The sequence below is a fragment of the Aotus nancymaae genome, unplaced genomic scaffold (genome assembly GCF_030222135.1).
Source record: "Aotus nancymaae isolate 86718 unplaced genomic scaffold, 86718_ANA_hifiasm-v0.15.2.pri h1tg000022l_1, whole genome shotgun sequence".
In the NCBI taxonomy this organism is placed as follows: domain Eukaryota; kingdom Metazoa; phylum Chordata; class Mammalia; order Primates; family Aotidae; genus Aotus; species Aotus nancymaae.
Genome location: NW_026988435.1, coordinates 44,648,877 through 44,676,584, shown reverse-complemented (window position 1 = coordinate 44,676,584; position 27,708 = coordinate 44,648,877). Strand labels below are relative to the sequence as shown.

General features: G+C 53.9%; 1 protein-coding gene and 1 pseudogene across 1 annotated transcript in view; both read left to right on the top strand.

Moving 5' to 3' along the window:
- Positions 1 to 23,143, top strand: LOC105713341 (DNA replication licensing factor MCM5-like; annotated as a pseudogene).
- A 687-nt stretch (positions 23,144 to 23,830) lies between these two features.
- Positions 23,831 to 27,708, top strand: part of C2CD2 (C2 calcium dependent domain containing 2) — a 65,627-nt gene continuing 61,749 nt past the window's right edge. The window contains exon 1 of the mRNA XM_021669440.2: positions 23,831 to 24,109. Coding sequence (XP_021525115.2) covers positions 23,831 to 24,109 — 279 coding nt within the window. The remainder of the gene's footprint in view (positions 24,110 to 27,708) is intronic.

The following is a 27,708-nucleotide window of genomic DNA, read 5'->3' as shown; positions in this document are numbered from 1 at the left end:
ATGGCTGCATCAGATGGTGAGGAGCTCCATGGCATTCACTGTCTTTCTTCAGATGAGAAAGTTGGCTTCAGGGATTTCAAAAGCTATTTAAAAAATAGAAGAGAGAGAGAGAGAATTTAAAAAAATCAACAGGCCAAGGCCAAGCACATGTTTCTAGCCGGGAAGTGGCGGAGAGCAGCAGGGTTTGGCAGGTGCGACACACACTGGCCTGAGAGAAGCAGAGGACAGGACCATGGAGAGCGGCAGCTGGAGGAGTCCCAAGGGCAGCTGGGCCCCCATTGCCTCAGGAGGGCCCCACGGGGCTCCAGGGATGATGGAGACTCATCCAGACTCCTAGGACCAGCGATACGGCCAGGACCGTCCAGTGCCCAGCACGTAGCACATGCATCTTCTCATGGGCAGGAGCTTGGGGGCAGCCATCCTTGGTGCTCAGGACTTCCATCCTCTATTCTGACTTTGCTCCTATCTCCTCACTAAAGACAGAGGCGCAGAAGGTAAAATCAGTCTGCATGGACCAGAGCAGCAGAGACTAGAGAACCGGGACACCTTCAGACACTGCTAGGGTCAGGCCTTCGGGCCCAGGTGGACCTGCAGGAAATGCTGCCAGAGCTTGCAGGTGTGGCGAGTTTTCCCGCCACACACCCGACCTTCACCTCGAGGTCAGGTGGGGAAAAGCATCCCCCAACCCCAAGTCTCCTCGGGACAGGGGCTCTATTCACCCATCTCCGGCCTCCAGTGACCCTGGGCTACCCTGCTCCTGGGGAGCTGGTGTGGCTCTTTGATTGGCAAGTTCTGGAAGAATATTTGATGGGCATGGTTAGGAATCTGATGCCTGCAGAAAGCCAGTCGGCCCCGTCAGCCCTGCCAATGTTTGGGTGCCTGGATCTACCCGATTCAAAACCCAACTTGACCAGGAGATCTCAGGCCACGTCCTCGACTTACATTCACAGGACAAATAGTGACAGTTTGCTCCCTGAGTACTCATTACTTCACTTAGCTCATTCAACTTATCCAGTATCCAACGTCTCCAGCACCCAGGTGAGGGAGAGGGGTGCTACTTACTGGGGCCTCATGCAGGGACCTTACTATATGTTGCAAATGAAAGGGGAAAACATAAATATCCCAATTGTCTACAAGATGATTCCAGAAATTTCAGTCGGGTCATGTTGACAGTGATCCCTAAGAACATCCTAGACCTAATCTTTAAGCAGATGGTTTATAAAGATTTGGAAAATAGTGAGGACTCCAGGGCAGCGAGGATTCACTAAAATCAGCTCCAGGTGAACGTGTGTGGTTTCCCATCGCCATGGACACCTTAGATGTGGCAGCCCCTGGCAGAGCCCATGACCCCCTCCCCTTCTCCCCCAGCCTGCATTTCCATGAAGCACGTCACACCCAACCCATGGATGAGACCTGGCAGCGTCTCCTGGCTCCTCCCTCTGCCTCACCCTCCCCAGTTCCCAGCAAGTGCTGTGAGTCTTCCTCTCCTCTCTCACCAAAGACCCTTTCCCTTACAGAACTGTGCTGCCCTGCCCTAAGCCCAGTCTAAAGCATCCTCTGCGGAGTGCCCTAGGACAGGACTTCCCAAATTTTAATGTGCATTCGAACACCCTGGGCTCTTGGGAAAATGCAGGGTTTGGTTCTACAGGTCCAGGGTGAGGCCTGACACTGCATTTCCAGCACGCTCCCAGCGGGTGTGGAAGCTGCTGTCCTGGCCCACACACCAGATAGCGAGGCTGTAAGGAACACACAGACTTGATGGTGGCTCTTCCTTATTTGATCCTAGGGTGGGGGTTCCCCATCCCCTCTGAGTAAAACAATTCTCTCCAGGCCACTTTGTGCTTTGACCAGGAAATGCCTTCAGTTCCAAACTTATCTCAACCAGGTCCAATCAGACACGCTGGATATCCGGTCAGATCGTCCAGAAGCACCGGGCTGAGCCTCCATGGAGCCCAGCCTCCTGGCATTTCCTGGCCTTTGAACTCACTGCCCCTGCAATCTAGAATGTTTGTCCCCCTGCTTCCCCACTTCCTCTTCCAGATCGAGTCCAACTTTCCCCTGACCTGCCCCAGGGGACCAGGCTGTCTTTCATCCATGACACAGGCTCTGGGAAATGCTTCATGGCCCTCACCACGTGGGCTGAGATGGTTCCTGGGTGCCTGGCTCCATCTCCCTGGACCGTGAGTTCCCTGTGACTGCCATAGCCACTTTCCTCAAATAAGAGCTTGCAGCCTAGTGGTGAGTTCTGGGAAGTGATTCCAGGAACAGGTCTGGGCTGAGAGGAGGAAAACAGGGAAAAAGGGAACCGGCACTGGGTTATTAGGCTGTGGGCAGCGGGGATTCGCTGCTGCCTGCTGGGGACCCTGGGGACCCACAGAGAAACCTCTGAGAATGGAGGGGGATTCACTGTCCCCTGCTGGGGACCCACAGAGAAGCCTCTGAGAAGGGAGGGGGACTCACTGCTGCCTCCTGCTGGGGACCCTGGGGACCCATGGAGATGCCTCTGAGAAGGGAGATACAAGTGACAAGTGTTTGTCCTTTGTCCTTCATCTCCTGTCACTCACTGGTCAAGGCTGGCCCAGGGGAATTAATGTTTCATCATTTCAAGATCTACCTGTGCCCTAGAATGGTGACACCAGTCCCACGCAGGGCCAGTAGGTAAACCCGAGGCAGGAAGCAGATGTACCTGGGGCTGTGGAGGCACAGGGCTGCCAGGCCCCACCTGGGCACTGCTGGGTGCCAGGGCAGGGCTGAGGCAGAAAGATGGGTCAGGAGGACACAAAGTGGGGCCTAAAGCCTCCAACAAGAGGCAAGGATTGCAGGTCTTCTCAGGCGTGGCCCAGAACAGGGACTGCACCTACGCCCGTGGCTGCTGGCTGCGCTCCAAGGAATGGCGAGTGAACGAAGGAATGAACGTGTGAGCAAAAACAAACAGCCTCTTGTTCTTTGCGGCTGCAGCTTCCAGATTGATAACCCAGGAAATGATCGTCACTTAGCAAGCGGGGTCCTGATGCACTTGCGGGCAGATGAAGCCGCGTGCAGGAGGCGTTCAGCTCCGCAGCTCCTGGCCCCCTAAAGAACAGGCCTCAAGAACGGGACTGGGGACCACGTCCTTCCCAGCCAGCTCTCTTCATCTTTCCCATGCCTCGTCCAACGCCGTCTATTTCTTGACAAAGACTTTGAAGTTCTGCTGATGCTGATCAAAGTGGATCAAAGTGGCAGATAAAAGCTGGAAGAATATCAAGTATCTCATCAGCAAAGTCTAAGTTAAAAAGGAAAACTAACTTATTGGAGAAGAGGCTCTACATCCAGAAAAGACTCTGCACAATGACTTTCCACACAGCCTTGGAAGTTAGGGTCGGCCGGCTGAGGCCGTGGGGTCCGTCTGACCCTCAGCATGTTCGGGCACGTGAAACACCTTCCCAGGTGTGTGAGGAACAACATCTTGGCACAGGTGCGGGGGCAGGCTGGGCTCAGGAACACGCTTGAACTGGGACGAGAAAAAGCAGGAATGCTGCAGGCCAGGAGTGACCAGAGGCAGCAGGAGGAACAGCAGGGTGCAGCCCCAGCTCTTGGCCGGTGACCCTTGGGGCGCTAGCACAATCTGTAGAGCCGGAGGGTTCCTGGTACTCCCTTTATCAGCAAACATCTGGCTCTTACCTAATCTTATTTTCTGTAATAATCCAGATGCTTTGGTTTATATGTCATGTCTTTCTATAAGGAGTCTTATCAAAGTAAACCAAATATAAACCAGAACAACTCAAAATCCAAGAACTAGCTTGGCACGGTGGCTCATGCCTGTAATCCCAACACTTTGGGAGGCTGAGGTGGCTGATCACTGAGGCCAGGAGTTTGAGAGCAGCCTGTCCAACTTAGTGAAACCCCGTCTCTACTAAAAATACAAAAATTAGCTGGGCGTGGTGGTGCACGCCTGTGATCCCAGCTACTTGGGAGGCTGAGGCAGGAGAATCACTTGAACTCGGGAGGCAGAGGTTGCAGTGAGCCTAGATGGCGCCACTGCACTCCAGCCTGGGCAACAGAGAAAGACCCTGTCTCAAAAAAATTAATAAAAATAAAAATCCAAGAACTGATCAAAACCAATCAGGAGCAGGCCCTTGAGGCAAAACAGATGTGAAGCCAGAGGCATCTGGGGAAACTGCCTGATGGCCGCCAACCACAGTGACCTCTTAGGTTAAACTCCGACTAATATTAAAGGAGGAGTTTATTCCACACTTTAAACTAAAGGGGGTCTTGGTAAAATAACAAAGTCTTTTAAGATCAAAATATTCTTCACACAAATCATCTCTACATTGGACCTTATTAAAAGCAGAAGGTATAACATTCATATCAACGCAGGGAAAGTCTTCCCACACAGCGCTGAAATAAGCTTTGGGTTTTTTCTCCTCATCAACTAACTTCATGCAAGTGCAGAGACTGCTCAGAGTCCCTGGAAATGCCCTTGTCCCCGTGTGTCCGTCTCGGATGCTGAATGTCCTCCACGATGACCCTGAGGTCTTGCCACATTCCGGGTGGAATTCACTGACTGGGGCCTATGGGACCCCATTCCGTGCTGCATTTGCTCCTGGGAAAATGCAGCAAGCCCCTCCCCTGCCCACGTGGCAGGCGGGCACTTCCTCCCAGCGGGGAGAGGGGAGCACTGGCTCCTGGTCCTCCTCACAGGGCCTGGGGAGACTTTATGCGAACGGAGGTACCTTTGGTCTGGGCCCCTCGGCACTGCGTTTCCAGCTGGAGGTGGCTCCAGCTCATTTCCTCCGCCTTGTTTGTCTCCATGGCCTCCACCTGCGACCCTGTCCGGGTTATCTCTGCTCCTTTTACCCAGCATGGAATAGAGCACGGCTTTCCCAAGCCCTTCTTTCCTGAACACGGCTGCCCCGAGGTCGGCTGACAGACCGCACAGCCCTCGCAAGGGGTCTGAGACTTCCCAGCCAGCACAGCAGCGTCACAAGCCCTGAGTGCAGTGCCACAGTACTCTGGGGAGGATGAGGGAGGCAGGGCTGCCACTGGCCAGACTCTCAGTGAATGTCTCTGGTTTCCCATCTCCATGGACATCTTATATACTGATCAAAGTTGATCAAAGTGTCAGATTAAATAAAAGCTGGAAGACTATCAAGTATCTCATGGGCAAGGCCTATGTTAAAAAGAAAAAATAACTTGGTGGAGAAGAGACTCCACTTCCAGAAAAGACTTTGCACAATGACTTTCCACACAGCCCGGGAAGTTAGGGTCGGCCGGCTGAGACCCTGGGGTCCATCTGACCCTCAGCGTGTCCTGGGCCATTGTGTGGCCCAGAGGAGACTGAGAGCAGCTTTTGCCACTCTAACCCCCTGCCCTGAGTATGATACAGAAGGAAGTTCCTATTTGGCACCAACAGGGTGACTTTAAATTCTGGGACGCCAAACAAAATTGCACTTGAAAACCTGCTTGTTGATTTTTGTCACTTGTATTCATTTACTCACTCATTCATTCATTCATTCATTCACCCATTCATTCAATTATCTAATAACCATCTGTTGAGTCTTCAGATGACCACTGATGTTCAGCACGGGTGCAGTCCCTGTTCTGGGCCACCTCTGCCTGCATTAGAAAGACACCCCTCCCTCCAGGCAGATGCAGTCTGGCACCAGGAGGCACCCTGGTCCCATGGCTCCCTCTTCCAGGTGTCCTTGTGCAGTGAGCGGCCTGAGCAACCGACCACAAAGGTGGTAGCAGTCACGAGAGCTAAGGGGCTGCAGCCTCCAGGGCCACTGCCGCCACCTCTGTGCAGTGCAGAAAGGCATGCAGCAGGTGTCTGGAGTGGGAGACCTCCGGCCCCTAACTCCAAGAAGAGAAATGGAGCAAGAAGAAAGAATGATTCCCACTGCGGCGCCTCCGAGCCAAGGGCAAGAGAATATCTGGAAACAGCTAACCACAGGCTGGCACCTTTATTCTACTCATTGTCCATCTTTATAGATTTCAAATAATGTAATATGTGGAACTTTGCTTTTTATGTGTGTTATGCACACTAGCAAGATGAACAGCCTGAAACTGTCCCTGCTGAAGAGGCTTCTGACCCCCAGACACAGCAGTGCCATGACCCATGATTTTGAAGCCAAGATTGTATTTATTTTAGATGGCAACATATTGAATTGGGGAACACAGTCTAACATCCCAGCTCCAGCGGGTGGAGGAATTCTGCTCTGCAAACCTCTTGCCAGGGCTCAATTGCTGTTGTATCCCTGCTCTGTGGAAGCCACAAGGAATGGCCATGAGGATGTTGACCCTGGGCCGCCCTGGTATGCTAGTGACGAGCAGCAATGAGGGACAACCAACTGTGTGTGCGTGTTGTGTGTGTGTGTGTGTCTGCACAGGCTGGAGCCAGCCAATATCAGGGTGGCTGTGGGCACACATGCCTATTTACACGTGTGATCTCAGCTTTGATTCTGCTTGAATATTTTCGACAAGTGCACACTCTCCTTTCCGCCCTTCACAAAAGGGCTGTTATTTAGAGGCACTGGCCAGGAGACTGAAGGCAGCTTTTGCAGCTCTAACCCCCTGCCCTGAGTAAGACGCGGGAGGAAGTTCATATTTCACACCAACAGGGTGACTTTAAATTCTGGAAATCCAAACAAAATTGCCCTTGAAAACCTGCTTGTTGGTTTTTGTCACTTGCCTTCATTCATCACTCATTCATTCAATTATCTGACAACCATCCGTTGAGGCTACCCCATCTGACCAGTTCCCCATCCCATGCTGGGATACAAAGCTGAACAAGACAGTGAGGGAAGGAGACAGACCTGGTTGCGGGGTGACCGTCTGCTGCACGCCAGGTGCCGATGGAAGTGACCTCATGCCAGGCCCGATGCTCGCACATGTGCTGATTAGTTATCTGGTCCTCATAGAGACTGTGAGAAGCGGGCGCTCTCATTCCCCCGACGTTACAGATGAGGGAACCGAGGGGCAGAGAGGCGAAATGATTTGCCTAAAATCACAGCAGCCAGAATTTGAACTCGAACAGTCGGACCTGGAGTCAGGGGTCTTAATCCAAATGTGACACTTCCTGCTGAAGGAAATAATGTCCACAGTGGTCCATTCCCAAGACAAAGTCCCTTCAATCTGCTTAGGTCGGCAAACTACAGAAGAAACAGGATAGACGAGGCCCCTGTCTGGATCGTCAGCGCCTGCTTGTTGGCTGCCCCGCCCTTACTTTTCCTCGCCTAAACCAAAGAAGTTTAGTCTAAGATGAAAGTTTACTAGCCTGCAAAATAGCTCCCTGTATCTGTTCTTATCGGCCTGCCCGGCTACTTAGGTCATAAGTCAAATACTTGGAGAGCCCCTGAGCTGACTAGGATCGCAATGCATTTTAAGCTGCAACAAAATACAGTAAAACAACCTTAAAAAAAAAAAAAAACCTAAAGCCCCGCCCCAACAACCAATAGGTGACGTCCGGGAAGATTGTGACGCCACAGGACTCAGCCTATGAGGAACCAGGGGAGGGACCTGCGCACTCCGGGATAAATTGCTTGTTGAAACCATGCTGGGTGTGCCTGCCCCTGGGACATCCGATTTTGAAAGACCGCCATTAAAAGCCTCACTCTCAGCGGGGCACAGTGGCTGATACCTGTAATCCCAGCACTTTGGGAGGCTGAGGCAGGCAGCTCACCTGAGGTCAGGAGTTTGAGACCAGCCTGGCCAATATGTCGAAATCCCGTTTCTACTAAAAATACAAAAAAAAAAAAAAAATAGCGGGGCATGGTGGCATGGGCCTGTAATCCCAGCTATTCTGGAGGCTAAGGCACGAGAATCACTTGAACCCGGGTGACAGAGGTTGCCGTGAGCCGAGATCGCGCCACTGGACCCCAGCCTGGGCGACAAAGCAAGACTCCATTTCAATCAAAATAAATAAATAAGTCTCACTCTGGGTCTCTGAGTCCGTTCTTTGGGTTTGTACAGGTGAGTTTGTTTTCACACGGCTCATTCTGCCTACAGATCATTTCGCCCTTCGTGGCACCACCTACGGCCCACCCCCACCCGCCGCCCCCTGTGAGTGCATCGTGGAGGGGCCTGGCTCACCATCCCAGGTAAGCCTCCCTGGTCACCCACCTCCTCCTCCTACTGTCTCCCAGGGCCATCTTGGTCAAGTGCAAATATGATCTCATCTCTTACCTGCCAAGGGTGACTGTGATCTGATTCTTGGAGGGAGGAGAGAGATTTTCAGTGGGGAGGGAGAGGGATCTGCAGGCAGAAAACAGCAGGGGTGATGCCAAACGCTGGGCAGGCCGGGGTTCAAGGAGGCCCCGCAGGAGGCTGGATGTGCCGGGGGAGGGTCAGGGGTGCAGGGGTTAGAGGGATAATCGGAGAAGGGAAGCCCGGCATTATTTTCCAGGCTGAGGGGTTTGAGCTCTTCCCTGTGATCTCCTGAAGCCTCAAAGCCAGGGAGTGAGTGGTCGCTTCTGCACCCCAGAAAGACACCTGGCCTCCATGGGAGAGCTGATCCTGAGAGGGGAGGGGCAGGGCAGCCCTAGCCAGCACTGGGGGCCTGGCTGCTGCAGGGGCTGTGCACACCTGGATTAGTCAGCACATCTTGCAAACAGCAGCCCTAGACCCAACTTAACTTCGGTGCTCGAGCTACAAACCTCTAACTGAAATCAAGACATGTTTCTAGAAAACCTGCAGATTTTGGGGGAGGAATTCAAAGGACCGTATAAGACCTGGTCCAAGTCCTGCAGGAACTGAGTCCAGCCTGGGTGGTAGGCACACACACGAAATGTTATATCACAATCCAGGTCCCCATGGCATTCCGCGGGGTAGAAGAGGTGTCTCTGGACAGCACCTGAGGAGAGTTCAGGAAGCAGCAGGGGTGGGTGCGCAGGGCACTGCAGGCAGCCGGGTCAGTAGTGTCCTCAGCAGGATGAAGCCCAGGGAAAGGGAAACTGTAGTGTAGGAAGTCGAAAAGTTCCTCTTCAAAGTTTCCTTTCTTGTTTAAGAAAAATTCATAAGTGTAAGAAATAATAGTTTGTTTTGAACTTTCTTTAAAAGCCTTCTTGCCTTCTTGCTAGAAGCTCTATCGTATGTAGCTGTTAGACATGCTTACAGGTACATAGCACATTCTATGTTCTTGTATGTTAACCAAGATACCTGTGCTGGACGTGCTCACAGGCATGTCCCAGCTTGCAGCCTATGCCCCTTCCTTATTTGGACTTCCTTCTTTTTGCTCTCCATTGCTTTCACATGTTTAGAAAAGTTTCAAGTTATTAGCCAATCGGGTTTTAGTTTAGATTGTGAGGTCTGGCTCCAGCCAATGGAGATCAGACACAGCAGTAAGGACGACCCAAAGTGTGTAAGAAATAAATACGTCTGCTTTCCTTTGTTCATTGCACTCTCGTGGCAAGACTGCTAGTGGGACTACCCTTTCTGCAGGAAGTGAAAAGAATTGCTTTGCTGAGAGATCCTTTGTCCCAGTACTAATTTTTCTTTGCAGCACCAAAAGAAAAATTATATAGATAATACGTGGCAAAGGGCACTGGCCAAGGACCCAGGGGACAGGTCTGGGGGATGGGGAATGGAAGTTGACTAAGTGAGTATGTGGAGGGAACACAGGGGAGCCCCAGTGCCAGGAATTATTCCTGAGGAGTCATGGGCGACACTTGGGTGAGGTGGGTCCCGGGAACCTTACCTGCCCTCCCACCTGTGTCGGGCACCACGCAAGAGCTTCACGCATGCTGCTGTGATCTTCCATCCTCCCATGATCCCGTGAGCTAGGCAGCCTCATGTCCGACTTATTGATGGGGAAGATGAACACTAGGAAGCTGACATAACATGCCCAAGGTCACACAGCTTGGAAGCACCTGGGGAGCCACAGCCAGGTCTGTTTCAAAGTCCTGGCAGGTGGGTGTGGGGTGGTGTGGACGAGAAGGTTCCAGCTGGAGAGCCAGCAAATGGAGCCCAGTGGGGAAGAAGAAAGTAGCTGCAGCTTGATCAGAGAGAGGGCTGGTGGGGTTTGGTTTCTGATGGGTTGGATGGGATGGGATTGGAGTTAGAGAAAAAGGAGGCTGGTTTGAGATGATTCCTGGGAGTGCTTGTAAGAGGTGGTGATTCTGAGACCTGAACGGAGAGGTCGGAGGCAGGAATGTCTTCGTTGCTGAATAAACATTTAAAGTGGTGTTCATACATGGCCTCTCTAACACAGTGGGTGCTCAGTCCAGATGAGCTGCATGAGGGAATACATGAATGACTCTACACTCTCTTCACTCATACTTAACAAAAAGAAGCATCTCCAGCCGGGGCAGAGTCCTCTGTTCTCCCTTTGACTCCTTTTTAATGTTGTTTAAATTAAACAGTGGAGGGGCTGGCTCACCATCTGATGAGCCCCCAGGGTCGCCCACCTCCTCCCCCTACTGTCTCCCGGGGCCGTCCTGGTCAAGTGCAAATATGACCTCTCTCTTCTCTGCCGAGTCAGCCACTCCTTTCTTTTGCTGTGGGAACAAAACCCAAAGTTTGTTTTTGCTGCTTATTCATCTGAAGTTAATACGATTGGCATGCTAAATGAATTCTTCCTATTCTTGGCTCTGTGTAACAACAGCCATTATTCCCATGCTATATGGAGCACCCGCTGTGGGCCAGGCGTCACCCAAGTCTGTGCACATGCATTACCCCCAGTCCTATAGCAGCTCTTTGCAGCAGGACTGGCTCCCACCGTACGGTGGAGGAGGCAAAGCCCTTGCCCTTCATGCCTCACCATGTCCTCTCAGAGCCCTGAACCCTGGAGGCGGGATGGGGGCAACCCACATGCTGGGAAGGCGCCCAGCCTCCCCTCCTCACCTGCACAATCGCACGGTGGTCCCCGCTGGTTGACCTCATTAGTCTCTTCCCATTTGATAATTCTGTCCCAAAATTTACGAATTACGTCCTTTCCCAGTGTGTTTTGTGACGTTCAGTCTGTCAGGCAGTAAGCTCACCCCCAGGCATCAGTTTCTGGAGTCTGTTGTGTTTGGGAGCCTCGCCATTCCATTGCACGGTGCTGCTTTATAGCGTGTGCCCCTGGGGTGGGCAAGGAGCATCACTCGGTCCCTGCAACCCCCACCGTGGAATCCTTTCTCTTCTCTGACCATTTCTTGCCTTTAGAATTTCTTAGCCCCTTCCGTGGTCCTCTCTTTCATTTCTTCTTGCATCTCAGACCATTGCGATACTCCCACGGGCATCACTTTATCCTTGCTGGGGTGGCCCCTCCTCACAGGTCCTGCCCCACACACCCACCAGGCTGCCTAAGGGAGACCCCTGCATGGCACCATCTGCAGCCCAGCCCCACCCGCCACCTGCTGTAAGGGGGTGCACTGTGGAGGGGCTGGCTCACCATCCCAGGTAAGCCTCCCCGGTCACCCACCTCCTCCCCCTACTGTCTCCCGGGGCCTTCTTGGTCAAGTGCAAATACAATCTCATCTCTTCCCTGCCAAGTCAGCCACTCCTTTTGCTGTAGGAACAAAACCCATAAGCTCATCACAGTCCTGCCTGAACCCCTGCGCACCCTCCGGTGGCATCTCAGGGCTTTCCTCGGAGTCCTCTCAACTGCCACTCCCAGCCGCATGGCTGCCCTGCCTCCCATGCACTTTACACAGTTACCTGTGGAACTGTCCCTCTGTCTCCTCTGCTGAGTTCAGGCCCCATGAGAATTGATTTAGCGCATCACTAAACCCCCAGCACCTAACCCAGCATGTGACACACAGCAGCTGTTCAACAAATACTTGCCAAAACGGTGACCAAAAAGGTGAACAAACCACCACATCCAGCCCATAACAAAAGCCACACATAATATTTGTTAAACCAGCTGGTCAAGCTCTGTTTTAAATGGTGGTAAGATGCACATAACATAAAATGTACCATTACCACCCTTTTAAAGTTTAACATTTGACGGTATTCAGCACACTCAAAATGCCGTCCATCTGTCACCCGTCTAGTCCCCCAGAACACTTTCATCTCCGGAGCAGAAACGCTGCGCACATCAGCAGTTACTCCCTGTCGGCCCACCCCCAGCCCCTGGTAACCACTCACCTTCTCTCTGCCCCTGCCACTCACGTATTCTGGGCATTTCATGTAAATGGAATCATGTGTGTGTGGCATTTGTGCACAGCGTCCTTCACGTAACATCGTGTTTGCAGGGTTCACCGGCATTATAGCCTGGGTCAGTGCCTCATTCCTTTTTATGGCTGAATAATGTTCCATCACATGGACAGGCTGCATTCTGTCTGCTCACTCATCCGCTGATGGACTTTGGAGCCTCCCTGCTCATTTCAAGGCTGGCATGACAAAAATGTTTGACAATAAAAAGTTGTCACAAAATGACAACTATGTGAGGCAGAGTTGGTGAAGATCCCCGGCATCATCACCGCAGCCTCGGCGGTCCGTGCTGAGGCCACCACAGCTCTATCCGGGGCCGCAGCTGCTGCAGCGCCCTCACCAACACTGCCACGCACCCTGGCCTGGAGGGCTCTGCCCTGCCCAGGAAGTGCAGCACAGGTCAGGCGGGTGCCCCGAGTGCCTACCGGAGCCTTACTTCATCATGCCCGACAAATGCAGATGTGTGGACTTGCAGCCCCTGAAGCTGCAGGAGCTGCCTGATGCAGTCCCCCACGGTGAGCTGCCCAGACACATGCAGCTCTACTGTGACAGGTACCTGTGTGACGACGTTGTCCCTGGGAACAGGGTTACCATCATGGGCATCTACTCCAGCAAGAAGTTTGGCCTGACTTCCAGCAGTGGCCGTGACAGGGTGGGCTTGGGCATCCACAGCTCCTACATCCGTGCCTGGGTATCCAGGTGGACACAGATGGCAGTGGCCGAAGCTTTGCTGGGGCCGTGAGCCCACAGGAGGAGGAGTTCCGTTGCCTGGCCGCCCTCCCCAATGTCAATGAGGTCATCTCCAAGAGCATCACCCCCTCCATCTTTGGGGGCACGGGCATGAGGAAGCCATTGCCTGCCTGCTCTTTGAAGGATCCTGAAAGGGGCTCTATGATGGACTTACTCGCTGAGGAGACATCAACCTGCTGATGCCAGGGGACCCTGGGACAGCCAATCTCAGCTTCTGAAGTCTGTGGAGAAGTGTTCTCCCATTAGGGTATACACGTCTGGGAAAGGCAGCAGTGCGGCCGGACTGACAGCCTCGGTGATGAGGGACCCTTCGTCCGGGAATTTCGTCAAGGAGGGTGAAGCCATCGTCCTGGCCAAGTGGTGGGGTCGTCTGTATTGACGAGTTTGACAAGATGAGAGAAGATGACCGAGTGGCCATCCACGAAGCCATGGAGCAGCAGACCATCTCCATGGCAAAGCTGGGATCACCACCGCCCTAAACTCCCGCTGCTCCGTCCTGGCTGCTGCCAACTCAGTATTTGGCCGCTGGGATGAGACAAAGTGGGAGGACGACACTGACTTCACGCCCACCATCTTGTCGTGCTTCAACATGACCTTCACTGCAAGGACGAGCACAGTGAGGAGGGGGACGTGATGCTCGCCAAGCATGTCCTCACTCTGCATGTGAGTGCACTGATGCAAACACTGGCCGAGGAGGGTGAGATCGACCTGGCCAAGCTGAAGAAGTTTATTGCCTCCTGCTAGTGAAATGTGGCCCCCAGCTGTCGGCAGAGGCCTCAGAGAAGCTGAGGAACCGCGACATCACCATGTGGAGTGGGGCCCATCAGCATGAGAGGGACAGTGACCGCCGCTCCAGCATCCCCATCATTGTGCAGCAGCTGCAGGCCATTGCGCGCATCGCCGAGGCCCTCAGCAGGATGCAGCTGCAGCCTTTCGCCACGGAGGCAGATGTGGAGGAGGCCCTGCGGCTCTTCCGAGTGCCCACACTGGATGCTGCCTTGTTCGGCACTCTGTCAGGAGCGGAGGGCTTCACCAGCCAGGGGGACCAGGAGAGGCTGAGCTGCATCCGGCTCCCGGGTGTCTGAGCACAGCATCATCAAGGACTCCACCAAGCGGAAACACCCGGAACGCGCCCTCCTCAAGGTGCTGCAGCTCATGCCGCGGCGGGGTGAGAGCCAGCATCGAATGCAGCGTCACTGGACTCGTGGACGCGCCCACGCCCCACGCCCCTCCTGTCACTGTCTGCCATTGAGAATGTTGCTGTGATCTCTGCCGCCCCACTGCTGTCCTCGAACTTCCCACGCACCCTGCTTTCTGCCCCAGAGGAAGGAGCTGTAGTGCCCTGCTGCCTTGGGTCACCACCTCCAGCACAGTTCTGGGAAGTGTGCTTCTGGCATCTGTTAATAATAAAGCCACGGTGTGTTTGGGACTTCTTGCAGCTCGTCCCGAGCTACAGGAGGAAAGCGGGGGTGCCTCCTGGCACATTGGACAGTCTTTCTTTTGCCTGCACCCCCTTTCCCTCCATCATCTCAAGATGGGCTCATTAAACACCAGGGACGGACCAGCAGGAGCGGCAGCTCTGCCACGGTCAGCAGGCACCAGGACAGCCCCTATTGTGGCCTCCTGGGACAGCTCCTACAGGGGACTCTCATCTATGGCATCAGCAGTGGCCAGTCCAGCTCTCCCCAACACAGAAGTACACTCCCTTTGTCTCTGCTTCTCACTGGAAGCTGTGAATCCTATAAGCCTGCAAGCAGGAAGCATCGCCATGTTCTCTCTCCATCGTTTGATGGGGAGGAGAGGCTCTGGTGAGAAGCTGACTATCTGGATCACCTCCCTGGGTCCTCACCAGGAAGCCCTCCTGGAGAGATTTCGAGAGAAAAGAAGCATTTTCTGTGTCCACCGTGTCCATAGTACTGGACACTCTCTGTCCAGGAGGCCTTCGTGCACTGTGGCTGGCAGATGGAGGGCTGCCCCGAGGCGGAAGGGTGCAGGGACCGTAGCATGAACAGTGCGATGGCCACACGTTGGCCCAGTCTCCCTCCAAAGGACACATTCGCACACTGAACACACTTCTATCAACAAGAGAACTTTGCTCAGTTGCTCCTTTAATTCTGCATAATTTATTAGGTCTTTTTTTTTTTTTCTGAGATGGAGTTTCACTCTCATTGCCCAGGCTGGAGTACAATGGTATGTTCTTGGCTCACTGCAACCTCCACCTCCTGGGTTCAAGTGATTCTCCTGTCTCAGCCTCCCGAGTAGCTGGGATTACAGGTTTGCACCACCATACCCGGCTAAGTTTATATTGTTAGTAGAGATGGGGTTTCTTCATGTTGGTCAGGCTGGTTTTGAACTCGTAACCTCAGGTTATCTGCCCACCTCGGCCTCCCAAAGTGCTAGGATTACAGTCATGAGCCACTGTGCCCAGGTAGATCAATTTTTTAAAAAGACAAAATAATTTTTTTAGAAAAGACCATGTTCTCCCCAAGAATCGTGGATTATCGCATCTGAACAAACGCTCATGCACAAACTCTTCAGTCATCTGAGGCCCCCCACGGAGGCCGGGCTTGGGTACTTCGTCTTCTCACTGATGAACATGAGCGTGTACGGATTTACTGTTGGGGCAAATAGTGCCAACCGGCCCTTTCTAACACTTGGGCTGAATATGAAATGATTCCCAAAGACACATCTGATGGAACCGACGTCTTAGAAAAATGCCCTCAGGACCAAGGCTTCGCTGCTTTGCAGTCATGTCTTCACAGAGGCGTGTTCTCAGCTAGTAAAGGGGTCGTCTGTTTGGTGGCCAAGCTGCAAACACACGGCATCAGCCCCAGCTGAATTCGTAATAAATGGGGCGTCTTTGATAAGGACTTTGGATTCCTCACCTGCAGAACAGTGATAAAATAATGTCTGTTTCATCCACCTCATGCCATTTTTAGGAGGGCTAAAATCAAATGTGGCAGTATCTAATTTCTTTTTTTATGTTTTCAGTCCCTTTTAAAGGGTCTTTGGTCAGTCATTGATTGACAGCCCAGGGTCCATCGCACTGGCTGGGATGCGGGTGCTTTCACGCAGCTCCTTGATGCTTCTGCGGACTTTGCCTGGAATCTATGTTCCTTGAAGCAGCGTAGCCGAGGAGTCAGCGGGCACGGACTAAGGGCCTTGCCCTGCAGAGGGTCTTCTGCCAGGTGCCCTCTACCTGGGCACAGTGGCTCACACCTGTAATCCCAGACTGTTCCCACCCTGACATGCCCTGCAGTGGAAGGACCCTTCGTGTTCCCCCAAAATTCACATGTTAGGTCCTCACCTCCAATGTGATGGTGTTAAGAGATGGAGCCTTTGGGAGGTGACTGAGGTCGTGAGGGCAGAGCCCCCATGAATGAGATTAATGCCCTTGCAAAGGAGACCCCAGAGAGCTCCCTCCCTCTCTTCCCACCATGTGGAGAAACGAGGAGAAGGCAGCAGTCAGCAACCCCTTGCCGGAACCTGACCCTGCTGGCACCCTGGTCTCAGACATCCAGCCTCCAGGGTGTGAGAAATGAATGCTGTTTACAAGTCGCCGGGATGGTATTGTGTTATAGTGGCCTGAGCTAAGACGCCCTCCTTTCTAGGAGTGTTTGCACAGATTTCTGAGGTCACGCAGCTTCCCTGCCTTCACCTTTTAGTCTTGGAACATTCATTCTCCAGTTCCCTTTCGAAGGGTCCCGTTCAATGTGCGGGGCTTGCGTCCAGCGGCTCAGCACCAGCCTGTGTTCTGGCCTTCAGTTTTCTTTTTCTGCGATTTTCCTTTCTCCAGACCCCCTGCTCCTCAGTGACAGAGGGCCACCAACAAGGCCACCAAGAAGGCCACCAAGCCGCCCTGCTTCAGAGCATCAGGGACCCAGCATGCCTAACCTGACCACCCTTTTCCTGGGTTTGTGGGGAGAGACTGGAGTCTCCTCCTTTTAAAATCAAGCCCAGTCATGCATTTGGAAGGCTGCTTTTGTGATTCCATGCAGCACCCTGAGATGGGAAGAGGACAGTCCCCATCCCTTGCTGGACACAGAGGTAGTTGGTTCACACACAGTTGTGAGGATCATGAGGATGGCCGCACCTCACCCACGTGCGAGGAAGGCCGTGATGCGCTTTCCAGACAGAAAGAGAAGGGCCTGCGGGCTCTCTTCTCTCTCCCACTGGGACCCACCAGTGTCCCTCTCCCTGTCACCTGCGGCTACTATAGGTTGGTGCAAATGCCATCACAGTTTTTGCCATAATACTAACAAGAGGAGAGCCTGCAGGAGGAGCTGGGCCTCTTCCTTCCTGAGGGTCCCTGGCTTCCTCTTCGTTGCCCCCTTAGCCGACTGGACAGGAGAACAAGCTGGGGAAGGGGCTGGACCTGCAGGCAGCATGGATGCCCCCAGTGTGGTAACCGCCCACCCTGCAGGGCCCATCCCTCCCCTGGGCCCTGTGAGCGGGAGCTGGCAGAGCTCCCGAAGGTGACTCCATGGGGAAATGACACACCAAGAGAATACACACAACGACTTCACGTGCTCACAGGTGCAGTCCCAGCTCCACACTCCAAGCAGCTTGAGGAGATGATGACCCATCAAAATCAGGGGAAATGACGCATTGCAATAACCTGTGTCAACCAGCTGCTCTCCTCTAATTCCACGGGGGCGCCGTGTAGACTTGCTGCTTGGTGCGGCATGAAGGATCATGCAGCGAACACCTGGCATCCAGGGCTAGCTCCGTCTCTAACCCTAACCCTACCCACGTTGTTGTTGACCCTGGCAAGCCACTCAGCGCCTCTAAGCTTCCACCCCTCATTCGCACGATGGGGGTGATAATTCCTGCCTCTTACCTGTTATAGGATTTCTTACAAAGTGCTAGGCAAACAGAGCATGAGTGTTTCCTGAAGTAGCAAAATTACTCCCTTTGTCTTTATTGCAGTATTTGGAGAACCACTGGAATAGATAATTATTTGTAATTAGCATTTAGTTATGTATAGATAAATACATGCTCCTGGGTTGTTTCTAAAAGCCCTTTAATAGGATTTCCTCCAGCTCTTAAAGATACTAAATATCCCTCCAGATATTTAGTTGATTCTACTCACTGTATTTAATAAAAACAACAGCAGAAAGGAAAACTGTAGTCCGGAACACAGGCAAAGCGCTAACTACAAGGAACGTGCCTTGCCCTGCTGGGAACAGGAGCAGCTCCGCCGTGTCTTGTGTTGGGTAAGGGGGACCCCTCTGCTTCCCGCTCTCTTTTCTAGTGGAGCTGCCTATAGATCAAGTGTTATTCCAGAGTCAGTGCTGGGAATGGCCAAATTGTTGGAGCTGCAGAAGCAGATCCCACAGGTTCTGAGAAACTAGGAGCAGCTCCCAACCTGCAGCCCAGGGGCTGTCCCCAGCGACAAGGCCCTCCTGTGGCCACCCCCAGCTGGCGCCTGCGCTGGCACCTGCACTGACATCCATTGAGAGTCTTAGCATGGGGAGGGGTCATCTCACTCCAGCAGAGTCATCTCTCTCTTCCTCAGCGCACCCTCCCTCCAGGCGCCCGCTGCCACCTGACACATCCCTACAAACTTAACTTCTACATAAGGAACACGTCTTTTTTTTTTTCCACAAGATCTTTGCTCTGTTGCCCAGGCTGGAGTGTAATGGTGCAAACATGGCTTGCTGCAGCCTCAACCTCTTTGGCTCAAATGATCCTCCTGCCTCAGCCTCCTATGTAGCTGGGACCACAGGCATGAGCCACCACACCTGGCTGATTTTTACTTTTTTTTGAAGAGAAGGAGTCTCACTTTGTTACCCAGGCTTGTCTTGATCACCTGAGCTCAAGTCATCCTCCTGCCTTGGTCTCCTTCCAAAGTGCTGGGATTAGAGGAGCCTGGCCCAGGAACCCATCAGGAGGTAAATTCTTCTGACAGTGTGATTTTGGTTATCAGAGCATAGGTGGGGGATCAGCATTCTTTGGAGTTGGAGAAAATATGCAATTTAGGCAACTGCCTCCTTGGAAATATATTTAAAAACAGGGGGCAGGAAGATCTCTTGAGCCCAGGAGTTCAAGACCAGACGGGGCAACACAGTGAGACTCTGCCTCTACAAAAAAAGAATCAAGGTTAAATATTTTCATTCATAAAGTTGGTCTCAGCCTTGGGTACAGGCAAAAATGTCAAGTCACCTTGCTCTTGGGCATTCCCAAGGGAGGCCTCACTGAGCCACCTAGCAGAAGCAGGGCAGCCATCTGGGTCACATTCCTTCGCCTGCCTGGCGTGGGCACAGACTCGCAGGACACGTCATCGGGGTTGCCCGGGGCAGACTCTTGGCAGGCCTGGCTGGCCCGCAGCAGGCTGGCAGGCCTTGCCTCTGATGCTGCCCACCACCTCCCAGCATCATGGCATGACTCAGGCTCCCTGACGGGCCATCACCAGGGTGGGATTTGAAGGAGCAGCGTATCTGCTGTTCACTCTTAGGGTGAGTGGTGGACGTCCTGGGAGGCCCTACTGTGCAGAGTCACTGATCATGGCAAATGTCAGGGCTGGATTCCTCTCATGTCTTTCCCAGAAAGGACTTGGGACGTCACAGAAGCTCCATGAGTGAACTTCCCCTCTGGGTTTGACAGTCCCTGCCTCCCAGACTTCAGAACACAAAAGACAATTCTTTAGGAAGATCTTTGCGCATGGATGTTGGAAATGGAGGCTCTACTTCCAGCTTTTAACATCTTCCCTTTTTTTTTGAGAATTTGTTTGCCTTGACCTTTATGAAAGAAGATGGGACGAACATGGCCCCTGGGGTCAAACCCTGGCTCAGCCGCTTTCTTGCTCGGTGGCCTTGGAAAGTTACTTAGCTTTTCTGAACTCGCTTTCCTTATTTTTAAAACAGGGCAATGCCATCCTTCGTGTGTTGCTGTGAAAATGAAGTAAGTCCATGAAGTCAAGTACCCAGGCGGTGTCTGATGGCGGGAGGCGCTCAGTACACACAGCCGTGACTTTCTGAACGCCTGCCAGCTGCATAAGCGTGCCTGCTGCATCTGTGGGACACAGGAGGGAGCTAAAGGATGGCAGAGGCTCAGCCAATGGCTCTACCGTTTCCATCAGTCACTCCTGGGAGGGCCCTCTGGCCTGCGCGGTCTGGTCTTCACTCTCAGAGACTGTGCACACAGCCATCTGGGGTTCATCTGGGAAGTTAATGCAGTTACTCGGTTTGCTGCTTTCCTCCTGGGGAAGGCATCGTGAACAGCATCTCCATAAGTCATGCAAATGATTACTAGAACTCACGGCCCCTCCTGGAGGGGAAGGACCTGTCTGGTGCCTGGCCATGCTCTGACTTCGGGTGACCTTTGACTGGGTTTGCTGGCTCCAGTATTGACCCTGTGAGCAGGACAGGAAGCCGAGTCAAAGTACGTCCCAGCCTCCAGGGGGCGGAAATGACTAAGCCAGCGCGATGGAGCCAAGGAGATTGGGTCAAATGTCTCTACAGACTCTCATCTCCAGAAATCTCGCCTTCCAAGGCGGCTGCTGAAGGCACTGGGCCAAGTCTTAAAAGCATTTTGCTAAGACGGAATTCTCGAAATGTCGGCCCCCAAGTGCTGCTGGGGGAGGCCATGTATTCCCACTTGCTAGAGGTCTCTGGTAGGGCCTGGGAAGTGACCATCACAGCCCCCCGGGCCCCCCAAGGTGCTGGTCTCTCAGAATATTGGGGCAAAACTTGGTAATTCAAGCAAGACTAATAATATGAACTGCTTCAGGGTGAAGGAGAAACTCCACTCAATTAAAGACAACTATAAATTTCTTGGACCCTCTTTTTTTTCCCCTGCTTCTAGAAATTTCAGAATCACATTGAAAACTAAAAGTCCCACATTTTTCTAAAAGTATTTTTTAAAACCCAGAAGTATAACAAGGTGTAACTGTCTATAGACACGAGATACACGACACCAGACTATTAATTTCCAAAAATGTCACATCATCCCAGAACCTCCTGGGCTTGGTAGAGGAAGACGTTCAAAGACTCCCAGCTTTGATGCAGGGATAAGGCACTGCACCCAAGACTGGGTGACTCAGCAGAGATATCCAACAAAGAATTCTCATCTCCACCATGAGCATTTTAGAAACGTTTTAAAATGAAAAACAGAGCAGTGGATCTTGACTCTGGCCTCAGACCCAGCTATGATGAAGCACTGTGAAGAAGAATGTAGAAACCCGGCTTCCTCCCTCCTGCCTGGAGGCCTGCCACGCTAGCGAAGGAAGCCCTGGTCCAAGGCTCCCGGTGGGCCAGGCAGGTTGATGGGAAGCGGGCTTGGCTTGCGCTAAACAGCTGTGAGCTGGGAGCTCGAGGTGAGCACACAGGAGGAGCCACAGCCATGCTGCTTCCCCTTTGTGAGCAGCTAAAAATAGCAAACAACTGATACAGAGTGACGGAGACCCATTTGAGGGTTTTGGTGGCGACAGAGCCCTCCCTGGGCAGACCTGCAGTCTCACTCCTTGGGTCAAAGGGAGATGGGGTGGAGAGAGAGGTGCTGGGAGCAAGAAATGTCACCCGGTGGGGAGGGAGGGAGAACGCTGTGCTCTAGGAGAACCCAGCCCTCCAGTGTCTTCTGCCGTGGGAGAAGGGGCCTGGGAGCTGCTGGATGTGTAGGACTGGGAGCTTGGGGAAAGGGAGCCTGGTCTTTTTCATAGATGTAGAAGATGTTTCTGTTCTGAGTGCATGTTTTGGCCAACTGCATTGTCCTGCAAGGTGGCATCACTCCTTATTTTCCCTTAATTTGCTTCTCCACATACGTAATTCAATATCTATATGCTGGAATTCTCTTTGAAAACACTTAACAGGGCCAGGAGCTGTGGCTCATACTTGTCATCCCAGGCCTTTGGGAGGCTGAGGTGGGCAGATCACCTGAGGTCAGGAGTTCAAGACCAGCCTGGCCAATATGGCGAAACCCTATCTCTACCAAAATACAAAAATTAGCTGGGCATGGTGGTGGCGGGAGCCTGTAGTCTCATCTACTTGGGAGGCTGAGGCAGGAGAACTGTTCAAACCTGGGAGGTAGAGGCTGCAGTCAACTAAGATTGCGCCACTGCACTCCAGCCTGGGGGACAGAGTAAGACTCTGCCTCAGAAAAAAAAAAAAAAGAAGAAAAAAAAAGAAAAGACGGAAGTGTGACGAATTCCAAAGTAGGGGTGGTGGTTAGTTTACAGTTTGTTACAAGCCTCCAAATAAAGCAAGTGGGATGAGTGAGCACGCATGAGACCTGAAGGAATGAGACTGGTTCCACCGGTCACACAGGACAGGCTCTCCTCACTGCCCTCATAGCCACAGGCGGCCTGCACACACATGGCACGGGGACACTCACCCCGGTTATTCTGGCAAGGGGACCAGCAGGACTCGAATTATCCGACTGCATAGGTCTAGCTACAGGTCAGGAAATAATTAGACTTTTCTGCCAAATAAGAAGGGATTTCTTTTGTTTCTGCCTAAAATAACACAGAATAAAAAAAAAGAAGAGCAGTTCCTCCCACCCTTAAGAGGGTGCGGCAGACTGGAGTGCTAGCGTGTAACAGATGGATCACTTGCAGGAAGCTGGTAGTCGAATTCTTATTTCCACTTTGGCTCTCAAGGGCCCATCCCCAGCTCACCTGGGCAATCCCGTCTGATCTAACCTCCCTGCCAGCTTCCTAATCTGTTCCCCATAAAGGCGCTCTGTGCAGCTGTTGTTCGAGTCCTTCCTCTTTCCTGAAGAAAATCCAGGCCCGCGGGTTCAGGGCCACAATCCCCTCTGATGTACCAACCACTGGGCCTACAGCAGAGCCCTGGCTAGGGAAGAGAAGGCCAAACGCTCAGTCCATCTAATTCCTTTCAAGGTCAAGTCCTCTTAATACAGCTGCAGAAAACACAATTGAATCACGCTGTCATGGTTTAGGCATGTATTAGACCCGGAGAATCTCAGGTTACTGTGTTTCTGTGGCACTCCCTAAGGACCGCGTCCACTCTACAAAAGGAGGGAGCAGAGGTCTCTCATACACACACATACACAAACACACACATCATACCACATGCATCACACTGACACACCACACACATACACACACACCATACTCACAACACACACACCACACTTAGAACACATCCCACCACATGCACCCCCTGCTCCCTCCCCCACACTGAATGAATGACAACCACACAGAGGGCAGGGCCTAGGCCTGGTGCTGAGGCCCCCTTGCCTCTGGGCAGAACAGCCCCTAAGGCAGGCCCAGCCCCCGGCTCCAGGGACAGCCATGGATTTCCAGGGACTTTCCGAGGACTGAGCCCGGAGCCTTTCTTGCTGACCAGCAAACAGCAGTCCTCAAAATGACCCTAACTGCGCGCCGTGCACACGCAGCGTCACACGAGTGCACACACACCCGCTGGTGCCAGCGCACAGGAGCCAGGCCAGGGCGCCGCACAGCAGCCGCCGGGGTCGGGCCGGTGGATCCAGAGGGGCGGGCGGCGCGCGCACGTGGCGGGGCCGGGGCCGCGGGGCCTTTAAGGGGGCGGGGCGGGCCGCGTCGGGGGCGGGGCGGTGGCGGGAGGGCGGCCCCATAGGCCCGGCCGCGCCCCCTCCCTCGGGCCCCGCCCCCGCCCAGCCCCGCCCCGCGGCCGGAGCCTCCTCCGGCCACCGCTGGGCCGCGGGCGGGACGCCCAGGGCGGCGCGCAGGAGGAAGCGCGCCCGGCCGCGGCCCTGGAACTTCCCAGACGCCGGGTCGGGAGCGCCGGCCGCGGGGCCCGCTCGCGCCTCCGTCCCGCAGGTGTGCGGAGCTTGCGCCCAGCGCCGGCCGCCGCGCGTTTCCGCCCCGCCCGGAGGCCCCGGGCCGCGCTCCTCTCCGGGCTCCGGCCCCGCCGCGCCCCCTCCACGCCCCCCGCGCGCCGCGGCCGCCGCCAGCGCGTATCCTGAGCCCGCCGCCCGCGCCCGGGGCTGCCGGGGAAGTTGGGGCGAGGCGGGCCGGGGATGCGCCATGGCCTTGGCCCGGCTGGGCTCGTGGCTCGAGGAGGTGCAGTGGCTCGCGCTGGTGTCGCTTTTCGTCGCGGCCCTGGCCACGGTGGGCCTGTACCTGGCGCAGTGGGCGCTGGCCAGGGCGCGACCCCAGCCCCGGCGGCGGGCGCTGGAGCCTGGCGAGGGGCCGCGCCCGGGGTCCGACGCGCTGCTGTCCTGGATCCTGACGCTGGGCAGCTGGAGGAGCCAGTGGCAGGCGGCCTGGGTGACCGCCCTGAACGAGGAGGCCGAGAGGAAAGGGGTGAGTTTCCGGGACTGCGGGCCGGGGGTGGCCGAGGCCGGGGCGGGCGGGCCGGGCGGAGCTCTCTCCTGGAGGCGTCGCTGCGGCCCCTGACCGAGGCGAAGTGAGTCCTCCCCGCAGCGCGGAGCATCCATGAGAGTTAGGAGAGAGACGGGGGAGCGAGGACCCTTGACGGGAGAACAAAGTGATGGATTTTATTCCCCAGACGTCAGGTGCGCCAGGCCCTGGGCTCCGCGGGGGACAGGCTGACGGCTGGAGGGACCGTCGGTACCGCGCCAGCCGGTACCTGCCCTGCCTGGAGTCCCGGGGCCAATTCCCGTGCCCAATAGGACACGTACTGAGCTTGCACCTGATACGTGAATATCTCTGACCCCAGTGTGCTTCCTCCTCTCGCAGAGCTGAATTTCACCAAGAATTTATCTCCAAAGACTTGCGTTTCTTGTATATAAAAATACTGATCATTTGCTGGAGGCCAGCCACTGGGCAGACATTCTACCGGGGCTTTCGGAGCGTCTGCCATCTCTGAGTCCTCAAAACTCCTATGACATGGGTGTTACGACTGTTTTACAGATGAGGAAACCGAGGCCCGGAGAGGGCAAGCAGCCTGCCCAAAGCCACACAGCCTGTGGGCGGCAGAGCTGGCGTGTGCGCCCAGTGGCCCTGGCCTGCAGGCGAAGGGCCTCTGTCTTACCTCTGCCTCCTCACAGTCCTGTGGGTGTTTCAGTAGCCGCTGATTACTTGGTGACTTATTTTTGCTTTGAAGACATCTTAGTTTAATGCCAAGCTCTGGCGTCTACTGTCCTTGGGCATTTCACAGGATGGGTTGGAGCCTGGGTGGGTCTGGGGAGTCCCCTAGTCTTGGCCACTGCTCGGCATGTTCCAGGACACAGTTCCCTGCACCTGTATGTGCAGCTCAGTGGCCATTCGCTGTAGAAATAGCAAAATTGCTAATTTTGAATGTCCAGACCCATCAACCTTCAGAATATTCCACGGTGGGCCGCCCTGTGCCTGGTCTTTGTGTCATGGCCTTGGAAGACATGGCCATGGAGTTAAAAAACAAAAAAGCTTTGAATGTCAGCATACAGCCAGCACATCGAGAGACCTTGTTCTGAACTCTTGAAAAAGAAAATACATGACTGTACCTTTTGGATGAAAAAAGGCTTCAGGGGCGGTCGGCTGACTTTCGTCCTGGTGCCCAGAATCTGTGCCTCAGCTGTCCAGAGCTGGATAGCTTCTTAGGGAAACCAGCTGTCTCTTTGCAAGCCCTCTAGCCCTGTTGTCCTTACATTCAGGAGCAAATACAGGTATTTCTCCAGGAAGCTGCCATCACCGAACCCTGACTGACCTGGTATCAAGGCCTGGCTTCTGAGGCTGAGTCCTCTGCAGGCTGGTGGCATGATTGGGCACAGATCTCATCTCCGTCCTTTGTAGGAAGCAGGCGAGTGTTGGGGAATGACTTGGAAGTTCTGCTTCTGACTTTGGAGTTTCAGGCTCAGAGGCAGTGACCCTACCTCCTGTATATTTGGGATGGTTCTCTTCCTGACATCTATTCACTGGCCTCAGAAAATATGATCACCTTGGAGAGATGATCCTTCCATATTCGCGTATGCTTGAAGTGCGAGAGGTAGAGGGGAGGACATCCCCGCCCTGGCATCTGTCTTGGGCTGGTCAAGTCAGTCTGAGAACACTGAAGGAAATATTTGAAAGTTTTGGATGAAAACTTTTTACCTGAGTTTTTGTGTGTGAGCAGGGAGGGTTTGCGTTCAGGGAGAGGAGAGAGGGTCTCGGCGTGTTTGCGCCTCCTCTGTTCCCTCTCTGCTGTGGGCCACACACTGCAGTCTCAGACACCAGTCTCTCCTGACCTCCTGCCCGGAAGAGGCGGTAGTGTCCCATCCCAGGGACATCTCTGGCATTTTTGCATGGACATAGTCCATCAGTTCTGGGACATCAGTTGTTGGTATTGCTTACTTTCTGGGGGTGGGGGATGCAGCCCTGATGCCTGGGAATGTTGTTTCATTTGCATTCAAATGGAAGGTTTTGCAGGCAGATAGGATCTGGGTGACTGGGCTCCTGTGAGTGAAGGTCACACACCCTCCCAGCATCCTGAGCCATTGCTGCTATGTGTCTGTGATGGCACTGTGGGTGAGCAGGTGGTGGTGTTTGCATTCCAGGCCACCCTGACTCAGGCAGTTGTCACATACCTTCCCAGCGTCCTGGGCCGTCACTGTGGTGACAGTGATGGCAGTGTGGGAGAGCAGGGGCTGCTGTGTGCATTCGTGGCCGCCCTGACTCTGGCAGGAGCTTCTTGTTGCCCTCCCCCACCTGGATTCCTACTAATCCCCGATTAGGGCTGACACTCCAAGCCCGCTCTTGCCCGCCTGCCCGGAGAGCCACAGCTTAGTGCTCCCCCTCCTGCCTCTGCCTTGTCCTCATATCACTCTGTCCTTCCCAGGGAGGATACCAGTTCTTGGCCTGTCACTTAGGGATTGAGAAAACACTGGTAATAACTTAATCACACCCAGCAGTCTCTGTGAAAAGTGGAGTTTTCTATCCAGTGGAACAATAACTCCTCCCATTCCAAGTTTTACCCCAGCTTTGTATTTTAAGATGGAAAGAAACCCTAAAAACACTCCTAGCCAAAGCCCCTTCCTTCTCCAGAAGTGGAGACTGAGGCCCATGAGCCGGAGGGATTTGCCGAGGTCTCCCCATCTGTGGCTGCAGCCTGTTCCTTTGTGGGAAGCAGTTTCAACCTGGAGACCCAAATATTTCCTTTAAATGAGAGCCAGCAAGAAGGGCTCAGAGAGTCGAGTTGTTAATGTGTTATCCCAAACAGTGGCTCACGCCTCCAGGGATCCAAGGACTGGTCAGCTCCGGAGGAGTCCCTGTGCTCTCTGAGGACTCTCCTGCTCTCTGATGACCACCGCAGCAGCACAACTTCCACGTTGCAGGGACCTCGGGTTCCCACCCTCACTCCAGAAAGGGTTCTAAATTAGATGTGACAGTGATTTGCACTGACGTCGGGGGAAACCATTGCTGATCTGCCGACTGGCCAGGTGGACGCCAGGTGTGCAGGGGTCACCGGAGTCTCACCCAGAGAGCTTCGCAGCACCCGTGCTTGGGGGGCACATGAGGGTGTCGCATGGATTGAGAATCACCGGTAAGAAGCTGCTAGCATACACCTGCTGTCCATCAGAGTTCCTCTTTCACCCAGCACCACCTAAAAGCGGTTGTTTTAGCATTGACTCTTGCCTCTCCGCTTGATCTGGGGTTGCAGACACCTGATTCCCGCTGATGAGATGGCTCTTTGGTCACAGAGAACAGAAGATCCCAGAACTGGCTCAGTCTCAGGTCAGGCTACTTAGACTGAGAACTAATGTGGCATATGAAAGCACCAGGTGAGATTTGCCTTTTGCTCCCCTGCGATTACATCAACATTTACAAAGCGGTCCAGGATAATCAGTTACACCCCCGACACCCGCTTGGGAGTTTCCGGGACTGCTGTGCCACAGTCTCCGGACTCTGGGAGCAGCATGCTTGCAGCAGTGGCCCCTGCCTGTGGGCCGCACAGCACCCCTCCCGAGGCTGATGCCGTCTAGACC